This window comes from Lissotriton helveticus, chromosome 11, assembly GCF_964261635.1.
Source record: "Lissotriton helveticus chromosome 11, aLisHel1.1, whole genome shotgun sequence".
Classification (NCBI taxonomy): Eukaryota; Metazoa; Chordata; class Amphibia; order Caudata; family Salamandridae; genus Lissotriton; species Lissotriton helveticus.
In genome coordinates this window covers 112,084,715-112,107,046 of record NC_136072.1, presented here as the reverse complement: position 1 = coordinate 112,107,046, position 22,332 = coordinate 112,084,715, and the positions used below count along the sequence as shown (strand labels likewise).

The 22,332-nt window shown below is 44.4% G+C and overlaps 1 protein-coding gene across 1 annotated transcript in view; it reads right to left on the bottom strand.

Moving 5' to 3' along the window:
• Positions 1-22,332, bottom strand: part of NDUFB5 (NADH:ubiquinone oxidoreductase subunit B5) — a 55,766-nt gene that overhangs the window by 27,612 nt on the left and 5,822 nt on the right. Inside the window, exons 2-3 of the mRNA XM_078668051.1 lie at positions 2,365-2,450; positions 952-1,018 (exon numbers count right to left, since the gene is read on the bottom strand). Coding sequence (XP_078524177.1) covers positions 952-1,018; positions 2,365-2,450 — 153 coding nt within the window. The remainder of the gene's footprint in view (positions 1-951; positions 1,019-2,364; positions 2,451-22,332) is intronic.

Here is a 22,332-nt window from a genome sequence, read left to right as displayed (position 1 = left end):
ATGGTTCAATCTACTGCCCTAAGGGGCGCCTCTGTGTCTTGTACAGGAATACCCATATGCAAGTGTTTTTATTCATCCCAAAGAGTGCCTTACAAGTCTCTGTCGTCTCTCTTTCAAATGTATTTTATCCAAATAATGTGCTTGATTTACCTGCAAATGTATTTTGTGATTTGTTCTTTAAAAGCAATAAACTTCATTATCAAAAAAAAACAAAACAATAGCTAGGCTATTTCTCGTACAGATTACAGGGGCATATACGGAAAAACTAAACTGTGCAATGCACACCCACCAGAATTACCCTTCTGGTGCCGAAATCCACAATGAGTCAGGCAGTATGGAGTAGAGCTTTCATAATGCTGGGTGGGCAGCTGTATGACTTGGGATCTTTGATGACATTTGCAGATATTCGAGAGGACCATGGGCTACCGCCAGTTCCTGGAACACATACCCTCACATAGGGCGCCTCACAAATAAACAGAGTCTTACAGATATTACTGGCATGAGGGAGAATTCACCACATGGAAATACATCTATATAAAGCCCTTGGAACAGAGCAGGGACAAGACTTCAGCGTACTTAAGTCCAGCTGGGATAAAGACGAGGAATGAGTCAATAGTACATGTCAGCTGCTCACCATCCTGTGTCAAAGGTCCAGTTAAATCATGAACATCAAACATATCTCCCATCGTTATGATTATATATTATGTTTTTGAGTGTCCCAGGTGAAAGCCTAGCTATAGAAGTGACAAAGACACTTTAAGTTGATTCAGGGAAGTAGGCTGCTGTGTTGGAAACGTTCAATATGTATCAGGGAACCTCGCAGGAGGGGCTGGGAGATGCCAATACTGAAGATTATTTTTTAATTCAGGGATCAGATTGAATACCTGCTTGATATTTGTTTCTAAAGAAAAATGGTAACCACTGCACACAAAAAAAGTATAGAATACTTACCAATGAAGACATTGATGTAGGTTAACAATACCGCTGTTGGTATTCCAGTCAACAAAATGTAGTATTTCTATTGGCACAAAAAAAAAAGCCATGTGTAAAAGTTAGACGCAATTCACTTCTAGTAACATAAACAGTGCCTCTACATTCACACCATTGAAATAAAAGTAACTTGTTTACATGTGGATGGTAGCCTAACACAGTAACATCTTTCACCTAACAATTTGAGCAGTCAAGAAAGTATGTCTCAATTATACAGGGTTTTTAATAAACTTCTTGTACCCAGGATAAACACTGCCATTATGAACAGAAAAACTATCCACACTAAACGAGGTGTTAGGACAGCACTGTCGATCTGAAATATTTAAATATGACAGAATATGGTTGTCGTGTCGCTCACAGAACATTAATCTATTTCACATAGGCTCTCCGAAACCACAGAAAAGAAGTCTGGATTAGCAATTCTCAGATCAATGCAACATGGTGCGTGTCTAATGTTTGGCAGATAAGTGACGGACCCCTCCCATAAGCAATATTGCAAGGGTCTTCAAACTGGGGAGCGGGGTCCCTAGGGGGCTTCGAGTGAGCCGGGCGGAGGAGGTGGGGCAGGCTGTAGCCAAAAGAAGCATTATGCTGATAACTGCTTAGTTGTCAGTGGAAAAACATGAGTGGCAGTAAGCCGCTCTGTAATGGGCCATCACTAGCATCTTTTGACTTTTGTCTCCCGGCTGGAAGAAGGTGTCAAAAGGGAAGGGACTCCAAATATTCTTCAAAACCTCCACCCCCATAATTGTGAAAAATTCGAAGGCGGGGGGCCTAACTATCTCCCCGCCAAACAGTGGGCGGGGAGGAAGAGGGGTCACTAAAAAGCTTGAAGTCCACAGCAATATTGTCTAGTCCTCCAAAAATGCCCTTCTACTACAATATACTAACTTCCATGGGATGCTGAATTTATACAGTTGCCTAGTTCTAAAAAGCAATATGAAAGATGGATAAACAGCAGGTATGGCTATAGACATTCAAACAGAGAAGTATTTTCCTTACTTCAGGAGTTTGACCAAATGCTCAGAGCTACGTGTTATTCCCAGAAAGTACCAATTTAGATGTGGAGCGGTTTAGCTCCTGCTTATGTAATTGGGGGATGGGTAAGATGAACAATTCATTAGTATTTAGAGGTGAGGGACAGAGGAAAAACAATACAAGGATGGGAGTAAAAACACCATCTTCCTCAATGCAAAGCAGATGCATTTTTAAGGCTTAAATTGGCAAATCCTTTACATAATCCAAATGCATACATAAATCTACATTTTTTAAATCAATAATGAAAGTAAAGATATGTTTTAACCCCACATCTAAAATTGGAATATAATAACTACCAAGAAAATTGGGTATACATTTTATTTTTTTAACACATACCAGCAAATTTAGAAATCTTGTGTCGTAGTATTGAGCAGCTTTTACGACAAACAGTCTCTTCCCATGGCTCTCATGTCGAATTGGGACTGCAAAATATAAAAACAACACAAAGCCAAGATCGTTAGGCAATGAAATCATGTGGCCCTACTATTTATGTTGCACATGTAAGAGGTCACAAAGCTGGCTCTAAAAAGGTTTCTCACCGATCAAAGTTATTAACTAAAAAAAACAAGACAAATATCCTTCTGGCACAGGACAACGTTCACATGGATAGTAGCCAGAATCATAGACTTTCCACTGGAGTGCATTGAAAACATACATCTTTTTAAGAGAACATACCTTTTACCACGACTGTCCACAGCGGAAAAGACACGGATAGCTTAACAATCTGTACAACATGGCTAAAAGACACTGGCAAAGCCAGTAGCTGTTGCATAGGCGAGACCTACTAGCGTTGTCAATTCTGGTCTTACATGACCCCCAAACTGCAATACTCCATCAGTTCATAATGACATTGATGAACCCCTGTATTCCGAAAACACCTTAAAATATGGCTATTTTCCTCTTATGTATAGTTTCTTTGCCCAGACTGCTGTTCAGTTTCCTGTCAGGGTCAGGATATCCGCTATAAGTAACTGTGCACTAATGAGCATAACAATCGGCGTTAGCCATACAGCATTGGGCAAACATACTATTAAAACTGTCAGATTTAGTAAGAGACGTGTTATGTGGATTTTGCACCTGGAAGTATTTCACTGACAAATAAGAAGTCAATTTAGGGATACTTTAGATTTAAAACATTAATGAATTAATGTGTTTTTCTTTTTTTCGGAAATCTTTTTCATTAGGTTTTAAACAAACACAAACATGGATTTTGTTCTGCATAGCATTTATGCTTTGCTAATACATAAAAGAGCAGACCATCCCATGAACAATAACACACTTTGGGCCATATGTATCAAGCAAATTCGCATTCGCAAAGGCCGAAATTTCGGCCTTTGCGAATGCAAATTTGCTAAATGGTACGTAATAAGCAAAATATGGTGCAAAATAAGGAATCGCAAATTTTGCGATTCCTTATTTTGCAATTGCATTTAAGGAATCGCAAATTTTGCGATTCCTTAAATGCAATGTATGAGGTAAAAAAAAATTGCAAAATGTCCTTAAGGAATCGCAAATTACCACCAACTTTTAGTTGGTGGTAAGTTGCGAATTCCTTGAAAAATGCACATTTTTGCATTTTTCAAAGTGCCATGTGACGCACATACATGCCTGTAGGGCATGTATGTGCGCCACATGTGCACCCATGCATATTTCAGGGGTGCAACAGGGTGTCCTTTGGACACCACTGCACCCTTAAAATTATTCTCAATTTGCAATTAGCGAATTGCAAATTGGGAATAACTTCCCATTCATTCCTATGGGTCTCCTGGCCCATAGAAATGAATGGGAAAGTATTCCTTCATTGCGATTCGCAATTTGCTAATCGCAATTACGGAATTTTAAGAAATCGCAAAAACAATGCGATTTTGTACATACATACCTATTTGCAATTTTCAAATAGCGATTTCTTAAAAATCGGTATTTGAGAATCGCAAATGGGTATCTTGATACATATGGCCCTTAGTGCATGATGTAACGACTAAAAATCGACGTGTAACCAGCACATTTTGAAAACGTTCTAACCAGTGATCCATACCTTTACAGGCTCTTGTGGGTACCCTCAGGCCTTCTAAATGAATTATTTTGCTCTGGCACAATAGTGCACTCATCCTAAAAAGGGGAGAGGGTGCTCTCCAGTATTTTGCTACTTTTGCCTTTGCAACAAGAAGGCCCACTGCCAACATCAAATCGATTTTTCCTTCCTGGGAGGGAGTCTGTCCCTAAAATGTCCCCATCCTGCCAACACTTAAGTGCGGGGGATGGTTCCTGTAGTTTATTAAACAAACCCGTGCAATGCAAAAGGTCTCGCATTTGTTAGAGTTAGAGCTAGAGCTAACATCACAATGTGTTTACCCATGTAGAGTGGATGTGTGGGGTGTGGAGTGGAATTATGTGGGTTGAATTGGTATTGTTAGTTGCGGAATTGTGCGTGGTGGAATTGTGTAGTGTGGAGCGGATTTGTGTAGTGGATTTATGTGGCAATGATGGTAATTATGTGGTATTGAGTAACAGAATTATGTGGAGTGGGACTGTGAGTCATTGAGTGTAATTATGTGGCATGGTATTTTGTGTTGTGGAGTGGTATGTAGTGGAGTGTAATTATGCGGTGTGCTGTTGAATTTTGTGGCATGATGTGGAATTCTGAGGTATGGATTGGATGTATGTGGTGTGTTGTATAATTGCGCTGTTGAGATGAGTGATGTGGTTTGGTGTTGAATTATGTGGTGTGGAATGGAAATGTGTAGAGTTGAATTTTGTGGTGTGAAACTGTGTGGCGGGTGCAATTATGCGGATTGGAATTATGTGGCATGGTCAGGACTATGTATGTGACGTTGGTTTTATGTGTGGTGTATTTATGTGGTATTGAGTAGAGTCTAACTCCCTGAAAACACACAGTTTGAAATCTATTGTACATAGCAGCTTGTGCACTGGAAATCAATTGCCGCTGGAGCGTGAGCCCCTCATTCGAGAATTGAAATTTTGAAAAGAGAGTGTTATTGAAGTGGAGCCCCTTTGTTTTCACGGTAAAGCAAACAGTGGTCGTGAGTGAACGATGCTCGAGTGTAAAGCGCTGCGGCCAGTCGTGAAGAGAGGGAGCATACTTAAAAAAACAGAGCGCAGCATTCATTTCGAGCGAGTAGACACATAAAGTAATTAAAAAGTATTGAGCAGGCCAGCAGTTAACCAGCATAGCGCATGCAGCAGCTGCAGTGTGCAAAAGTAAAGAAAGGCTTGTGGTTGCTTAAAGAAAAAGCAACTACACCGCGATGCAATGAGTTATTACTAATGAAAATATATAGGCGGGCGCCATGCTGAAAGCTACAGCATTGCGCCCAAAGCAGGACAGCAACAGAGAGTTGGAAAGAGGACACTGTTGCAGGAAAGCATGTTGTGCCTGCAGTAGGAGAAACTCATTAAAGAAAATAGTGCTCACATACTGGATAAAACATACTGTAACAACAAATGTAAAAGGGCCAGTCCTCATGGGAGGTTACAAATAAAGACAAATTAGTACTAAGGAAAGACTAACAAACCTATTAACGAATCAGAAGCCATCATTTACAAAACACAATGACACAAGCCAATGAAAAATATGGGCGGAGCTTCAAGTCCATACTCGAACACAGCATGCCTCGCATGCGCTGCCCAGGGTCGACCTAAAACATGGCGGCTGCCAACTAAGAAAACCTCAAGGTGACCAGTCTGCGGGAAACTCCAGTCTCCATTTTCAAAGCGGTCCATTCCCCACGCCAGCACCGTTAAGTGGCACCTGCACCTGTGCTCAGTCTGAGCAGGCTGGTCGTCTCCCACATCAGAGTTTGAGGCCGGTGATCAACTAAGCGGCTCAACACAGTCGCACCTCTTCAGAGATTCGGAACCACCCTCAGGCTCAGGCCCAGGCTGCATTCTACTCACTAGGCTCAAAGGCACATCCACAACTGGCCCCAAGAGCATGAGAGCTGTGGTGTCATCACAGTGATAAGGGCCACATAGGGAGGGCTGGGGAAACGAGAGCTCAGGCAAGTCACATTCATCGCATCAGTGAGCTCACGCCCACAGGGCCATCCTCTCAATAGGCTTCCCATTGCAGTGACAAAGCATCTGTCGACCCACCTTCTCCAGCCATCTGAGGCTTTACAGTAAAGATGATGTCAAGGCTCAATGGCTTTTTAGATGTTTAATGATGGAATTAAAACCCTGGTATACGTTATGAGCAGAGCATCCACACATCTGCTCCAGCTTCTCCCTCAATCCCCACATTCTATCTTAAATTACTATAAGAACTTCCAAGTACGGACACTACCACTGTAGAGTTAAACCATAGGAGCACAGCATTTACTGTAATGGAGGCTAGATTTTTTCTCTAATGCACACCACCAGAAAACAGTACAAAAACTTGAAATAATCACAAAATAAAATAAAAAAATAAGCAAAAATGGGACTGCACTGCCCTGTGATTATTTACAAATAAAAACAAGTAGTTATTTCCACAGGTAGAAACATTTCCAATAAAGGTTGCCCATTGCAAGGGTTTAGTTGAACATAACCAATAAAAGTGGAATAAAGTGGGTGGAAGGAGGAGCAATGCTTACTCACACAGATGATCTTCCAATCTTTTAGCCTTATTTACTACTCTCTTCAATCTTCTTCCATTTCATCCTACAGCTATAAGTCTAGCTTCATTTTGCAACAACTCCATATTGTCACTTTGGTCAGGTACATTGGAACACGATTGGTATTTAGCTGTTAACAAGTTATCACAATTACCACTCTCAAATCAACCAATCACGATTATTCCTCTTTCCTGTAGACCGACCACCAGCAAACTCAACATTAACATGCCCCCTTCTATAAATTGAAAGGCAACTCAAACCCCAAACATTCCCATCACTTAAGAGTGCTGAGCTACAAAATACCTTCTTATACAGTAACGGTTTTGAAAATGTACTGTCGCCTTTCTTTATCATGGCATTTTTCTTTACCTGTTGTTTGTCATCATTATTTTTCTTACAAACAGCTTGTGCACATACCAGTCTTTCCTTTCACATAGCAGGTGACAAATTGACTTTCTTGAACTTCTACATCCAACCCAAATTGTCTCTCGAAAGGTATCATTCCCCTCATCAGATCACGTAGGCTATGACTTGTTGACTCGCACAGAGTAAGGTGCCTTTTATTACTCTATTGAAAGGTTGCACAGCACCATTACCTCCAGGGTGGTAGACTGTAGTCGTCTTATGTGTAACACCATTACATTTTAGGAATGCTTTAAACAAATCAGATTTAAATTGAAATCAGTTGTGGCCCAAAACGACCTTAGGTAAACCTTCCTTCAAAAATACACCATCTAGAAATCTTACTAGAGCAGCAGTCAGCTTTGGGGACAAACTCAATGTCAAATTTACAGAAATGTTCAAAGATCCCGATTAGATACTTCGATTCCTCCTTTTCAAGAATGGGTTCAGTAAGTAATGTCTATGCTTCTCCTTTCCCAAAAGTGCTCTAGGACTACTTATGGGACATTACAATTGTAGCCTCATTGTAATGTGTTTTATCAGTCTCATTGCAACGGGTGCATGGGTTCTCACCTTCCTTTCCATAGCCAAATCCACACCAAGCCACAAATGCAAGTTTTTCATCCTGCTTTCAGCCTTAACAATGTCAAGATGCCCTTCATGACAAATGTCTACAATCCTACTGTTAATTGCTTTTGGTGGAATCATCCAGCCGCCCTCATAATTTTACCTTCCACTTCAGAAAGTTCATGCCTTACCTATACCTTCCCGAAGTATATTCCCATCCTGGTTTAATCATGACTGACTTCTTGTAGTGCAGGGTCTTCTTCCTGACCATCCAACCATTCATGATTAGAATTACATTAATTTACTTCTGCCACACACACCTTTTCCCATTCATCAATTGCTGCATGGTTCAAGGGTACCACATATTAGTAACTTAACAATTTAATAGATAATCGAGCTAAATGAGGACACACATTATACAACCGCTTTTTGACTTGAACTTTGATGAGGTTTATGATCACTTCTAAAAGTTACTGTTGAACCTCAAATGTAACTGCCTAAAATGTTCTAGACCCCATACACATGCAAGTGCATCACGTTTTATTACAGAATATTTTTCTTCTGCAGAGGGTCATAGAGTGCGAGGCAAAAATTATTACATTCTCCTTTCCCAACTCACTAATATGCTCCTATTCCTTTCCCACTGCATCTACGATATCAATACTTTTCAATTTAGGGTCAAACCCTTGTAACGGCGGAGCCTGGCAAACCCCTTTCTTTCCTTGGTATGCATCTTGACACTCTTGCCCATTCAAACATATTAACTTTCGAAACGTGTCTAATAGGATATCTCTTGCTAGAAAATGTACTTACAAATTTTGAATAAAATTGGGCCAGAACCAGTAATGCTCTTACTTTGTCTATGTTTTTTGGGGGAGGCACATTCCTTTTAGTTTGTACTAGTTCTGCTTTAGGTTTAATTCCTCTCTTATTCACCACATGACCTATTAAGTATAAAGGATTTTATTTTAACCTCAGGGTTGTTAAGTCTTAACCCGGTTGTTGCCAATTTTTACTTATGTGATTTTTTTTTAATGTGTTTTGTAGATGGATATCTTTTATGATTATATTTTACAATTGAATAACATCTTTTATTCATTCATTATTAACTTTCAAAGGTTGTCTAATAGGATATCTAATTTGTTCCTATTCCTTTCCCACTGCATCTATGATAACAATACTTTTCAGTTTACGGTCTAACCCTTGTAACGGCGGAGCCTGGCTAACCCCATTCTTTCCTTGGTATGCATCTTGACACTCTTGACCATTCAAACATATTATTAACTTTCGAAACTTTTCTAATAGGATATCTTTTGCTATACATATTACTTACAATTTTGAATAAAATTCAGCCAGACCTGGAAATGCTCTTACGTTGTCCTTGTTTTTTGAGGAAGGCTCATTCCTTATAGTTTCTACTAGTTCTGCTTTAGGTTTAATTCATTCCTCATTCACCACTTGGCCCAAGTACGCAACCGCTTTTCTTGCAGTCTTACACTTGCTATACTGAGCAGCAAGACCCTTCTTACTCAATTTCTAAAACCTGTTCAAGTTTCAAATCATGCTCCTTTTTAGTTTTGACCTTATTTGGGATGTCTTCAAAATAAAAAATGTAGTCTTCCTGCCCTTGAATATTTCACAAATTAATCTCTGAAACACTCCTGCAGCAAACATAAATACACATGGTCCTCTAACATAGTGAAAACAACCAAATGGAGGAATAAAAGCAGTAAGTCTGCTGCTAGTAGAGTGCAGTTGAAACTGATGATAGGCAGCAGTAAGATCAATAGTCGTGAACCACTCAACTCCTTTGGCTACGGTCAGCATTTCATTAATTTTAAGTAGTGGAAACTTATCAACTAGAAAGTTCTTATTCAAATCTCTTAAGTCTATATCAAATCAAATCAACAAATCAACAAATTTGTATAGCCCGCTACTCACCCATTAGGGTCTCAAGGCGCTGGGAGGAGGGGGAGTCGCTACTGCTCGAACAGCCAGGTCTTGAGTTGTTTCCTGAAGGAGAGATGGTCCTGGGTCAGCCGTAGGTGGGTGGGGAGGGAGTTCCATGTCTTGGCCGCCAGGTAGGAGAAGGATCTTCCTCCGGCGGTGGCTTTGCGGATTCGTGGGACGGTGGCGAGGCTGGCGGATCGGAGCTGGCGGGTGGGTGTGTAGAATGTGAGGCGGCTGTTGAGGTATTTGGGGCCCATGTGGTGGAGAGCCTTGTGTGCTTGGGTGAGGAGTCTGAACGTGATCCTCTTGCTGACGGGGAGCCAGTGCAGGTCTTTCAGATGGGCAGAGATGTGGCTGTGACAGGGGATGTTCAGGATGAGTCGTGCCGCGGCGTTCTGTATGCGCTGGAGTCTTTTCTGGAGTTTGGCTGTGGTTCCAGCGTAGAGGGTGTTCCCGTAGTCCAGACGGCTGGTGACGAGGGCCTGGGTGACCGTCTTCCTGGTTTCGGTGGGGATCCACCGGAAGATCTTTCGGAGCATGCGCAGGGTGTTGAAACAGGTTGACGAGACGGCGTTGGCTTGCTTGGTCATCGTGAGGGAGGAGTCCAGGATGAAGCCCAGGTTGCGTGCATGATCAGTTGGCTTGGGGGCGGTGTCCAGGGCAGGGGGCCACCAGGAGTCATCCCATGCAGAGGGGGATGGTCCCAGGATGAGGACTTCCGTCTTGTCTGAGTTCAGTTTCAGACGGCTGAGCTTCATCCATTCTGCGACGTGTTTCATTCCTTCCTGGAGGCTGGCTCTGGCGGTGGCGGGGTCGTTGGTGAGGGAGAGAATCAGCTGGGTGTCGTCAGCGTAGGAGATGATGTTTAGGTTGTGTTGGCGTGCGATGGCTGAGAGGGGGCTCATGTAGACGTTGAAGAGGGTGGGGCTGAGCTAGGATCCTTGCAGAACGCCGCAGATGACTTTGGTGGCCGCGGATCGGAACGGGGGGAGGCGGACTCTCTGGGTTCTTCCGGCGAGGAACGAGATGATCCACTCCAAAGCCGTTCCTTGGATTCAATATATGTAGTACAATTTTTCCATTGGAAAGTCGTGCTAAAATCAAAGGTGCAACATCAGTCAGAAGATTCCATTAACTCAATAATACCAGCTGACTGTAGTTTTTGTAACTCTTCAGGGACTTCACTCCTAATGTTCATAAATACACCCTTTGCTTTATGAAGACAAGGTGTAGCATCCTCCTAAAATGATCTTATGTTGGAAGCCTTGTAGCTTCCCAATTGTTCCTAAAAAACGCCAGGAAACAATTTCATGAGTCGTTCATCCACTTTGTCCTGTAATAGCAGGACCTGTTTGGGACTATTTGGGTCTAAAAAAATTATATCCATATCGCCATGATACTTCCGTCCCAATACTAATGAACCTTCTTTAGATATGTACATTTTACATTCAGCTTCTCTATCTTTAAAGTCAAATATCAATAGTTTCTCCCATAAAGCTCTTAGTTGAGATATCTGTGGGTTCTAAATAGTCACCAATCTTTTCAATTCATTTTTCCTCATATACAGTCTTGCAGATTATAGTGTGTGGTGAGATGGAATCAGCAACAGTGGACATTTTACAGTCCCAAAAAACATTCCACATGAAGTTTTTTCATCAAGCGCTGAACCCTTGATACATGTACATCTATCATACTTTGAGTCACTATTCTCATCCAGGAATTTAAACAGTATTGTCTTTCCTTTTAAGGAATACTTTATAAAATGTTCTCCTATCACAGCCCGAACATTTTTTATTGTGAGCCATACACTTCCTGTCATTAACAAAATGACCTGAGTTACCACATTTATAACATATTCCTGAAGACGAGCTGGTGTTCATCTTCCTCTTAGTGTTGGGCAACTCCATGTTCCTAGTTTTCCAAGTTCTGTAGTTTCCACATTAGCAACCATTTCTTTTTCCTCCCTAACTTTTTCTTCTGATAGTACTGCCTTGGAGCATCTACCAGTTAATACTGCTCTCTTTACAAGGTCAATTATTTCTTGAAGAGAAGATTCCACCCAAGCCCAGAGGTTAATCTTTTATACTAGAATTTGAGCATGCACTACTATATGGCCTTGAATAAGTTCATCATGTAGTGTTTCAAAACAAAAAGTTAAAGCAAGGTTTGTTTTTAATGCAGACACAAACTCTTCAATTGATTCATCCTTGCTTTCTTTGCTATGATAAAATTTAAATCTATCAATTCCTATACACACTCTTGGTGTAAAATAACAGTCAAGGCCTTCCAAAGCATTTATGAATAAATTTCCTTGACCTGGCTGTCTAATCGTCTTTTAAATGGGAATATATATTTTAAGACCTCCAGGTCCTAAACAATGTGGCAAAATCTTTTTCTTTTTTCTGGTGTGAAATCATCATTTGTCGAAATATAGTTTAAATCATGGGTACTCATAGTACGGCCCGCGGGTAGGGTGACCAACTGGCATTGGTGCAAATTCAGGACGGTGAGTGTAAAAATTCAGGACAAAGGGTCAAAATTCAGGACACAAATTCAGGACAGGAGGTAAAAATTCAGGACAAAACTTCAGGACAATAGGTACGTTTTACAGACACATCAGAGGTCGCGCAATAGTATATAAGTAAGCCCAACCATTTCCAAACATATTCAACCGTTTGCAAACCTATCCATCATGTATCCTTCCATCTATCATTTCACTCATCCATCCCTTCATCCATCCCCTCATCCATCCTTTCACTCATCTCCATTATCCATCCATCCATCCACCCTTTCACCCTATCCATCTGTACACTTATCCACCCACTCTTCATCCCATCCATCCATTCACTCATCCATTCAGCCATTTACCCTTTCACCAATCCAGCCATCCTTTCACTTACTAATCCTTCCACCCATCCACTATTTTAGTCATCCATCCATCCTCCCTTTCTCTCTCCATCGACCCTTTCACTTAGCCATCCGTCCTTCCATCCATCCATCCACCCACCCATCCATCCATCCATCTATTCATCCACTCATGAATCCATCCATTGACCCTATCACTCATCCATCTATCATTTCACTCCTTCACACATCTATTCATCCTTTTGTCCATCTACCCTCCCTTTCACTCACTCATCCATCCTTACATCCACCCTTTCACTCATACGTCCATTAATTCACCCTTGCACTTATCAATCCATCAATCCATCCATCATTTCACTCATCCCCCCAACCATCCACCCACCCACCATCCACTCATCCATCCTTTCACCCACCCACTATCCAATCCACTGATCCATCCATTCACCCACCCACTATCCACCCACCCACTCATCCATCCATCCATCCTTTCACCCACCGACTCTCCATCCATCCATCCTTTCACCCACCCATCATCCATCCATCCATCCGTCCTTTTTTCCCCTCATCATCCATCCATCCTTCCCCTCATCATCCATCCTTCCCCTCATCATCCATCCATCCTTTTCCCTCATCATCCATCCATCCTTTTCCCTCATCATCCATCCATCCATCCATCCTTCCCCTCATCATCCATCCATCCTTTCACCCACCCCCTCATCATCCATCCATTCACCCACCTCATCATCCATCCATCCATCCTTCCCCTCATCATCCATCCATCCATCCATCCTTCCCCTCATCATCCATCCATCCTTTCACCCACCCCCTCATCATCCATCCATTCACCCACCCTCTCATCATCCATCCATCCATCCCCTCATCATCCATCCATCCTTCCTCTCATCATCCATCCATCCATCCATCCTTCCCCTCTATCCATCCCCTCATCCATCCATCCATCCATCCCCTCATCCATCCATCCATTCCCCATCCATCCATCCCCTCACCCATCCATCCATCCCCTCACCCATCCATCCCCTCATCCATCCATCCATCCCCTCACCCATCCATCCCCTCACCCATCCATCCCCTCACCCATCCATCCTTCCCCTCATCCATCCATCCTTCCCTTCATCCATCCATCCTTCCATTCATCCATCCATCCCCTCACCCATCCATCCCATCCCTTTATCCTTCCCCCTCATTCACCCTTGCACTTATCAATCCATCAATCCATCCATCATTTCACTCATCCCCCCAACCATCCACCCACCCACCATCCACTCATCCATCCTTTCACCCACCCACTATCCAATCCACTGATCCATCCATTCACCCACCCACTATCCACCCACCCACTCATCCATCCATCCATCCTTTCACCCACCCACACATCATCCATCCATCCTTTCACCCACCGACTCTCCATCCATCCATCCATCCTTTCACCCACCCATCATCCATCCATCCATCCATCCATCCGTCCTTCCTTCCCCTCATCATCCATCCATCCTTCCCCTCATCATCCATCCTTCCCCTCATCATCCATCCATCCATCCTTTCCCCCCATCCTTTTCCCTCATCATCCATCCATCCTTTTCCCTCATCATCCATCCATCCATCCTTCCCCCTCATCATCCATCCATCCATCCATCCTTCCCCTCATCATCCATCCATCCTTTCACCCACCCCCTCATCATCCATCCATTCACCCACCTCATCATCCATCCATCCATCCATCCATCCCCTCATCATCCATCCATCCTTCCTCTCATCATCCATCCATCCATCCATCCTTCCCCTCTATCCATCCCCTCATCCATCCATCCATCCCCTCATCCATCCATCCATCCATCCATCCCCCATCCATCCATCCCCTCACCCATCCATCCATCCATCCCCTCACCCATCCATCCCCTCATCCATCCATCCATCCCCTCACCCATCCATCCCCTCACCCATCCATCCCCTCACCCATCCATCCTTCCCCTCATCCATCCATCCATCCTTCCCCTCATCCATCCATCCTTCCCCTCATCCATCCATCCTTCCATTCATCCATCCATCCCCTCACCCATCCATCCCATCCCTTTATCCTTCCCCCTCATCCATCCATCCATCCTTCTCATCCATCCATCCTTCCCATCCATCCTTCCCATCCATCCATCCATCCCCTCATCCATCCATCCATCCATCCCCTCATCCATCCATCTTTCCCCTCCATCCATCCATCCATCTCATCCATCATCCTTCCCCTCATCCATCTTTCCCCTCATCCAGCTACCCTTCCACCCATACATCCAGCTATTTACATTTTCAATCCATCCTTCCCCTCACTCATCAATCCATCCATCCTCTCTCATTATCCATGTATTCAATCTTTCATTCATCCTTTCACCCTTTCACTAATTCATCCAGCCATTCACCCATCCCTTCACTTACTTACTCGCCCACCTTTCCATATTAATTTTGAGCTGAGCCCTTTTGAGAAGAGGCCCATCAAGAACTTCACCCTCGCTGCAGGACTGGGACAGAAGCCACCCAGGGCGGAGACAGGATCCACCACAGGGGGGGACAAGAGCCATCACAGGTGGGGGGGTGGACTGGAGCCACCACATGGGGGGACAGGAGCCATCACTGAGGGGAGGGCAGGAGCCATCACAGGAGAGGGAACAGGATCCACCAGCGTGGGCACAGGGGTGGGCATGCAGTATTCTAGTATCATCTTGGGCTCCTCGCCACCTCCTGCACAAGACAACGAGAAGACAGGCTCTCTGTCCAAAATGCCATCCCACACTGTGATGTACAGTACTTACAGGAGATACTCTAAGAGAACTGATTGTCCTCCATACTTTGTTAATCAGTGTGGGTGCGATTGTGCCATTTCTTTATCTTCTTACATTATAGACTGCATGTTTGAAGAACCGAAGTTTGCTTACAATTTAGTGACAGTAATTACACTCCGTGAAGAGAACCATGTGCTGCCTCGGTGTAATCAGGGGTGTAATCTGGCCGAGTCTCGGATGTTTGGGGCCCTGGGTAGAAATGGAATGTGTGAGCCCCCTCTAAATAGCAGAGACATGACACATTCTGGGCTGTTTGCATGTGAATAGATGTCGCTGCTCCTGAACCTGCAGCCCCTCCCTCTCAGTCACCTTCGAAGCACCTCTTAACAGGTCATCAAGGGCTAGAGGTGTGAGGGTCGCCATCCCGCTGTGCCTCTCCAGTGCTGCCGAGTATCTGAGGAGCTTTGGTGCAGCATCAGAGTGAAGAAGGGAGGGGGGTGCAAGCTGTGCCGGCTTTAGGGTGGGGCAACCGGTGCCCTGTTAAAATGACGGACAAATGGCGTCCGTTAAAGATTCCTTCACGGACAACGGACAGACGGCCGAAATTACGGACTGTCCGTGAAATTTACGGACGGTTGGTCACCCTACCCGCGGCCGTCAGCGGCCCGGCAAGCCTTCCCTGGCGGCCCGCAGACCTTGCAGACAATTTACCCATGTTAAAAAGAAAAATAATTACATTGTCTGCAAACACTGGGGGCTCGAGACTCTGTTGCTCTGTAGGGGGCCGGGCATTCCGATGGTCAGAGTGGAGCTGCAGGGGCGCTAAGAGGTGAAAGACAAAAGCCTCATTAACATACAAATGGTCTTCTGGGCTGTTTGCATGTGAATAGATGTCCTGTGAAGTCTTCGTGCGGCTGTGTGTGTGTGTGCCCTGAAGCTGTCTCAGCCCGGGCACAGACAGGCAGGGAGAGATGAAGAGGTGACAGAGGGAGGTAGAGCATGGAAGACAGAGGGAGTGAGAGAAAGGGAGGGAGACAGAGGGAGAGCAAGGGAGGGAGGGAAAAGGAGGGAGAGGGAGGGAGAGCGATGGAGGGAGGGAAAGGGAGACAGAGGGAGAGCGAGGGAGAGAGGGAAAGGAGGGAGGGAAAGGGAGACAGACAAGAGGGAGAGCGAGTGAGGGAGGGAAAGGGACGCAGACAGAGGGAGAGCGAGGGAGGGAGGGAGGGAAAGGGAGGGAGAGCGAGGGAGGGAGAGAAAGGGAGGCAGACGGAGGGAGAGAAAGGGAGGCAGACAGAGGGAGAGCGAGGGAAGGAGGGAAAGGGAGGCAGACAGAGGGAGAGCAAGTGAAGGAAGGCAGGAGGAAAAGGGAGGCAGACAGAGGGAGAGCGAGGGAGGGAGGAAAAGGGAGACAGACAGAGGGAGGGAGAGCGAGGGAGGAAGGGAAAGGGAGGCAGAGAGTGGGAGAGCGATGGAGAGAGGGAAAGGGAGGCAGAGAGAGGGAGAGCGAAAGGGGGGCAGACAGAGGGAGAGCGAGGGAGGAAAACGGAGGGCGAGGGAGGGAGGGCGAGGGAGGGAAAGGGAGGCAGGGAGAGCGAGGGAGGGAGTGAAAGGGAGGCGGAGAGAGGGAGAGCGAGGGAGAGAGTGAAAGGGAGGCAGAGAGAGGGAGTGCGAGGGAGAGAGAGAGAAAGGGAGACAGGCAGAGGGAGAGCGAGGGAGGGAGGGAAAGGGAAGCAGACAGAGGGAGAGCGAAGGAAGGAAAGGAGGGAGGAAAAGGGAGGCAGACAGAGGGAGAGTGAGGGAGGGCGGGAAAGGGAGACAGAGAGAGAGACAGAAAGGGAGAAGGAGGGAGACAGACTGAGACAGACAGACAGACAGAGGGAGGGAGACAGACAGATGGAGACAAACAGAGGGAGGGAGACAGACAGCTGGAGACAGATAGAGGGCGACAGACAGAGGGAGGAGGGAGGCAGAGGGAGGAGGGATACAGAGGAAGGGAGACAAAGAGAGGGAGACAGACAGAGGGCGACAAAGAGAGGGAAGGAGATAGAGAAAGCGAGAGGTAGGGAGACAGTGAAAGGTAGAGGGAGGGAGACAAGGAGAGAGAGGGAGGGAGACAGAGGGAGGGAGAGGGAGGGAGACAGAGAAGGGGAGAGGGAGGGAGACAGAGAAAGGGAGACAGAGGGTTACAAACAGAGGGAGGGAGGAGGGTGACAGCCAGAGGGAGAAGGAAGGGAGGAGGGTGACAGACAGAGGGAGGGAGGAGGGTGACAGAGGGAAGGAGGAGAGGGGGTGACAAAGGGAGGGAGGAGGGAGGGGGGTGACAGAGGGAGTGAGGAGGGCCACAGAGTGAAGAGGGCGACAGAGTGGGAGAGGGAAGGAGATAGAGGGAGACAGAGAGGGAGAGGGAAGGAGAGAGAGGGAAGGAGAGAGGGAGACAGAGAGGGAGAGGAAAGGAGAGAGGGAGACAGAGAGGGAGACAGAGAGGGAGTGAGACAGTCAGAGTGAGTGAGACAGAGTGAGTCGGGGAGAGAGAGAAGGGAGAGAGACAGTCTGAGTGAGACAGAGGGAGAAATAGGGAGGGAGAGAGAGGTTGAGAGAGAGGTTGAGAGAGGGAGATAGAGGGCGAGAGAGATGTGTGTATGCCGGGTCTGGTGGCTCAGTGGACGAAGGCGTCCGCTGCAGGGACCTGTGTTTAACAACATGGTCACCGTTTTTTTGTTGCTCTAGCCCCGCCCCCTCCTCCACTGAACCCGCCCCCACCGGTGCGGCCCTCGGACATAAACCACACTGTAAATTTGGCCCGAGAGAAAGTTTGTGAGTACCCATGGTTTAAATAAAACTCACAACATTCCTCCCATTAAAAAGTTAGTTCGCCTGATACTGGGAGAAAAGCTTGTGGTGGAGTGAGATTACAGGAAAAGGGATGACATTTGCACAATGTATAAAGCTGTAATATGAAATAAACAAGAAGTGTTTTAAAAAGTTTTTTGTTTTACTCTCGCACCTACTGATACGTTGCGTATTATCACGTGCATCCTCATCGCCAAATTTGTAAATATGCTGAACTTTTTTTTAGAAGTTTATTGGAGGAAGTTAAACCCTAGTACATATCATGAGCCGAGTACCCACACATCTGCTCCAGCTTCTCCCTCATTCCCCCACATCGTATCTATCTTAGATCACTGTAAGAACTTCCAAGTAGGGAACATCCTGAGGTACAATTAAAATAAAGAAACAAAATATTTACTGTCATGGACGCTGGCTTTCTGCTCCTATGCATCCCACCAGAAAACAGCATACCAACTTGTTTTAATGCAAAGCATCATCAAATACTCACAACAGAAAAATAGAAAATAAGTGGAACACTGGGCAGTATTACCCTGTGTTATTTCCAAATAAGTGACATCAGTGCGGACTTTTAGAAGAAGGTGCTCTACTATTGTTGCAGATGTATCAGAAGAGGGGCTTTAATGCGAAAAATAAATCTTTTCATTTAAGTGAATTTACAGGTACGAAGAATTTTTTTATAATTGTTTTCTTCCAATTAAAATAGTCATTCGTTTTATTAATTTATTCTTACAAAATCATTTTATAACCAACTTCCAAGAGTAGGAAGTAACATACTTCCAGTTTAAAACTGTATTTGGAGCCCTGACCATTTTTGGCTGAACCATTCTCCTTGACCATATAGTCCTTGGTCAGAGGAGTTTGCACACTTTGTGGTTATTTGCCATGGGGACAGTTGGGTCCATCCAAAGTTACTGACATATTCAGGTAATAAGTCACTCAATTCACCATCCGCTGTCATCGTTTCAACTAGCTACAGGGCCATATTTCTTCATTCCAGGTCTCCCCTAGATTACATGTCCTGTGAACTCTCGACAATTAGTGCAGATTTTCTGTACATTCCTTCCCAGAGGTGAACCATGTTTGCATACTGCACGTATTTCACCACTCAGACCCTCTGTCACTCATTGAGGTCTCACATATCGTTTCCATTTTTGTCTTTTCAGCTCTGTCAATGACCCTTTTTCATCTGTGAGTACTTTTTATGTATGTTGCACCCTACGCTGCTTTCTCAATTCGTCCTTTACATGTGGTCTTACTCATTTCTTCAACTTTGTATGTATTGGGAAAGGTTATGCCAAGAGTCCTGATGATTATCTTGGTAATTGATTAATGGGCCGTGCTATTATTGTTAACAGATCCACACACTGATCACCTTGTCACATACATGTGTGTATTATTCATGAGAGCACCGAGCATGTTTTCACGTACACCCACTGCACCATCATTTATGTTTGTTGAAAAAGCTTTTTTGATTATTATTAAAATGTACCATTTGAATGGAAAACATTAATTACTGTGCATGTCTAGGGACCATTTTTCATGTTATACAATGTTCGCCTAAGGTCCCCGGCGACTACCGGTATCCCTTTTTCTTGAAAAAGGCATAAATGTGGTATCTCCATGCACCCACTTCTGAACACACCTGAACATGTGGAAAACAACAAAATGACTTAAACTGCTTTCTGAGATTACTAAGAGGACCTTAGAAGATGTGACCTCCTCTCCCTCTTCTACCCACAGCAAAGAAGTGGTTTCCAAAGATCTTAAGGCAAACTTTCAGTTAAAGCAACACTGACACAACACGCTACAAGAGGCTTTTTTCTGCAACTGGCCAGCTGATCGGTGATAACTGGACCTGGGCTTGACCCTTCCATTGGCCCCTTAAGCTGTGTTGACACGAAAACCCTTCAAACTATCAGTTAGCCAGTCCACAACTAGGAACACAGCGACCCGGGAGCTATACAAACAGCGCGCACATCGCGTATCCTTTCGTTTGCATCATATAGGGGCTGAGAGTCAACCCTCTCCTTTCCCTTCGCTTCGATATAATATTTTTACCGAGATGGTAGATGAGAGTTACTCGCTCCACTACTTATTTCACTGTGAGAAGCTCCGGGGATTCTAGTTGATTCAGATATACACCACAGAGTGTTCATCCTGATTTCTATATTATCATTCGAATTGGTCAAGGGCCCCACCGGGTCGGAAGTATCATCGGCAGAGCGACCTTTTGCATAGATACAGCCATTCAGAGCCCTGAAGATTCGCGAGAGCGATGAAACACGTGTCGGATGGCTGCTGTATATCACATGAAAATTAAAGAACGGATGATTACCTATTCTTTTCTTTTTTTAAACGATTGTTTATTCTGCAGCTTTACCTGTATTTCTTGCCACATGTTACACTATCTACTTAGTTTTGCAAAACTTGATGTGTGTACATAGGGTTGTTTTGTCTTTAATCCTTGTGTTTCACCAGCCAGCTGGTTTGACCGATGAGTGGTTATTTGGTTTTTCCACTCACCCAGTTGCACCACCTAATTTGTTCTTTTGTGCTCATACTATTGGTAGTGCGCTCGCAGCTTTGCTGACACTAAAAACCTTCTTGTAGTATTCACGAAAATCCTTCAAACTATCAGTTAGCCAGTCCTTGACACTTTGCCAAAATAGGCCAGGCAAAGTAGTAACAACGAAGTAGCCTGCAAAAAACATAACAATGGAAGGGTGCACTGGGACAACAGAGTATAGTAATGAAAATGAAATAGAAGAGGGGCTATGATCCAAAAAGCTTAAAAGTGACCAAGGGAGCATGATGAATGGAAACCAGCATACATCTCTTCTAAATGTCTTTATTTTTTTGGTGCTAACTTATCTAGGCGCCTGCGTGCATACACTGTTCCATTATGGAAACAATAGAGGTATGGTAGACTTCTATAGCGTTTTAACGGCTAATAGAAAATGGAATTTATCTGAACGCTTTTCTGAAGAGTCGCATGTCCAAAAGTGTTGTACATGGAAAAAGATGTGTAATAATGTTTAGGTGCAGAAAACTAAAATTACACAAAGCACCACCCTGAACTTTAATGAGAAGTGCTTGAGTCAACTCATGTGTCACTTCAACTCCACTGCACATTAGGTCACATGCAAAGTACCACAAGGACCACTGTTACTGCTACTCGTTTAACATGTATATTATACATTGATGGAGCACTACCGCTCCTGCCCCCTAATCGTCCATTGCCACAAGGTCGAAAAGGATCTCTAACTTAAAGTAAAAGGCTGATCAAACTAATGGGGTTGAGCTGCCTCACCAGGATTCAAGCATGGATGGAAAACAGTAAAACTGAATGTCTCACGAACTGAAATTTTGATGCTAGGCCCAGCATACCTTCTAGTTAACACTTGCTTTTAGTGCGGTAGGAGATGCCGCAGAGTGGTTAAGGACGACAACCTCAGCATGAATCAGCAAGTGGGAGCAGAGGTCAAAACATCACTCCGTCAAATGAAACCCCTGAGAAAGATTCTCCATATTACTCGTAACCAATTTCGCCACAGGGCTGCATGGTCCCTACCGATTCAAGACTTAACTTGACTAATGCAGTCCCAGATCATGTAATACACCTGCAGTGGGCATTTGTCACTTGCTAAGGAACTGCCAGTAGATAGGAATATTGTAGGACTGGGCCACTGACAGATGTGTCCAGTGCACTGAGCTCCAAGTAAAAAAAAAAAAAAAATCCTGCCAACGAGAAATATCCCTTTTCTACTACCAAAAATAAGATGAAAAATGCAGTCACGCTGATGACAAAAGCAAAAAGCACTAGCTAAAACATTTTTTTAATACATAAAAAGAAGTCTCAGCCTGAAGGGCCATATTTGAAATAATTGTCTGAGAGAGGTTGAGGAGTGGGCTATCACTAATGAACAGACCACCGAGATGATCTAGAGCAATGGCAGCTTGAAGAAAAACCTCAAGGACCGGAACATTTTCTTACAACCACTGCACTAACCAGAGGATTTTTTTTTCATCTTTCCTGATTCTGATGAGTTGGCTATAATCACTGTTAGACTGGATAAGGGTTTCCCTACTTTTTGTCAAAAGTCAACCGTCCTGGGACAGTTAATTCCGAAAGCTGAAATGCTTCAGCTGAAGTGTCACTCAGGGAGCCTCCTGTGCTGTGAAAGAAGTGTAAATGTACATAACTAGTCATTCCACAAACGTAAAGGGCGTCTGGAAGCTGGTAGTGCCTTTAATTGATGGATTCACTCAAA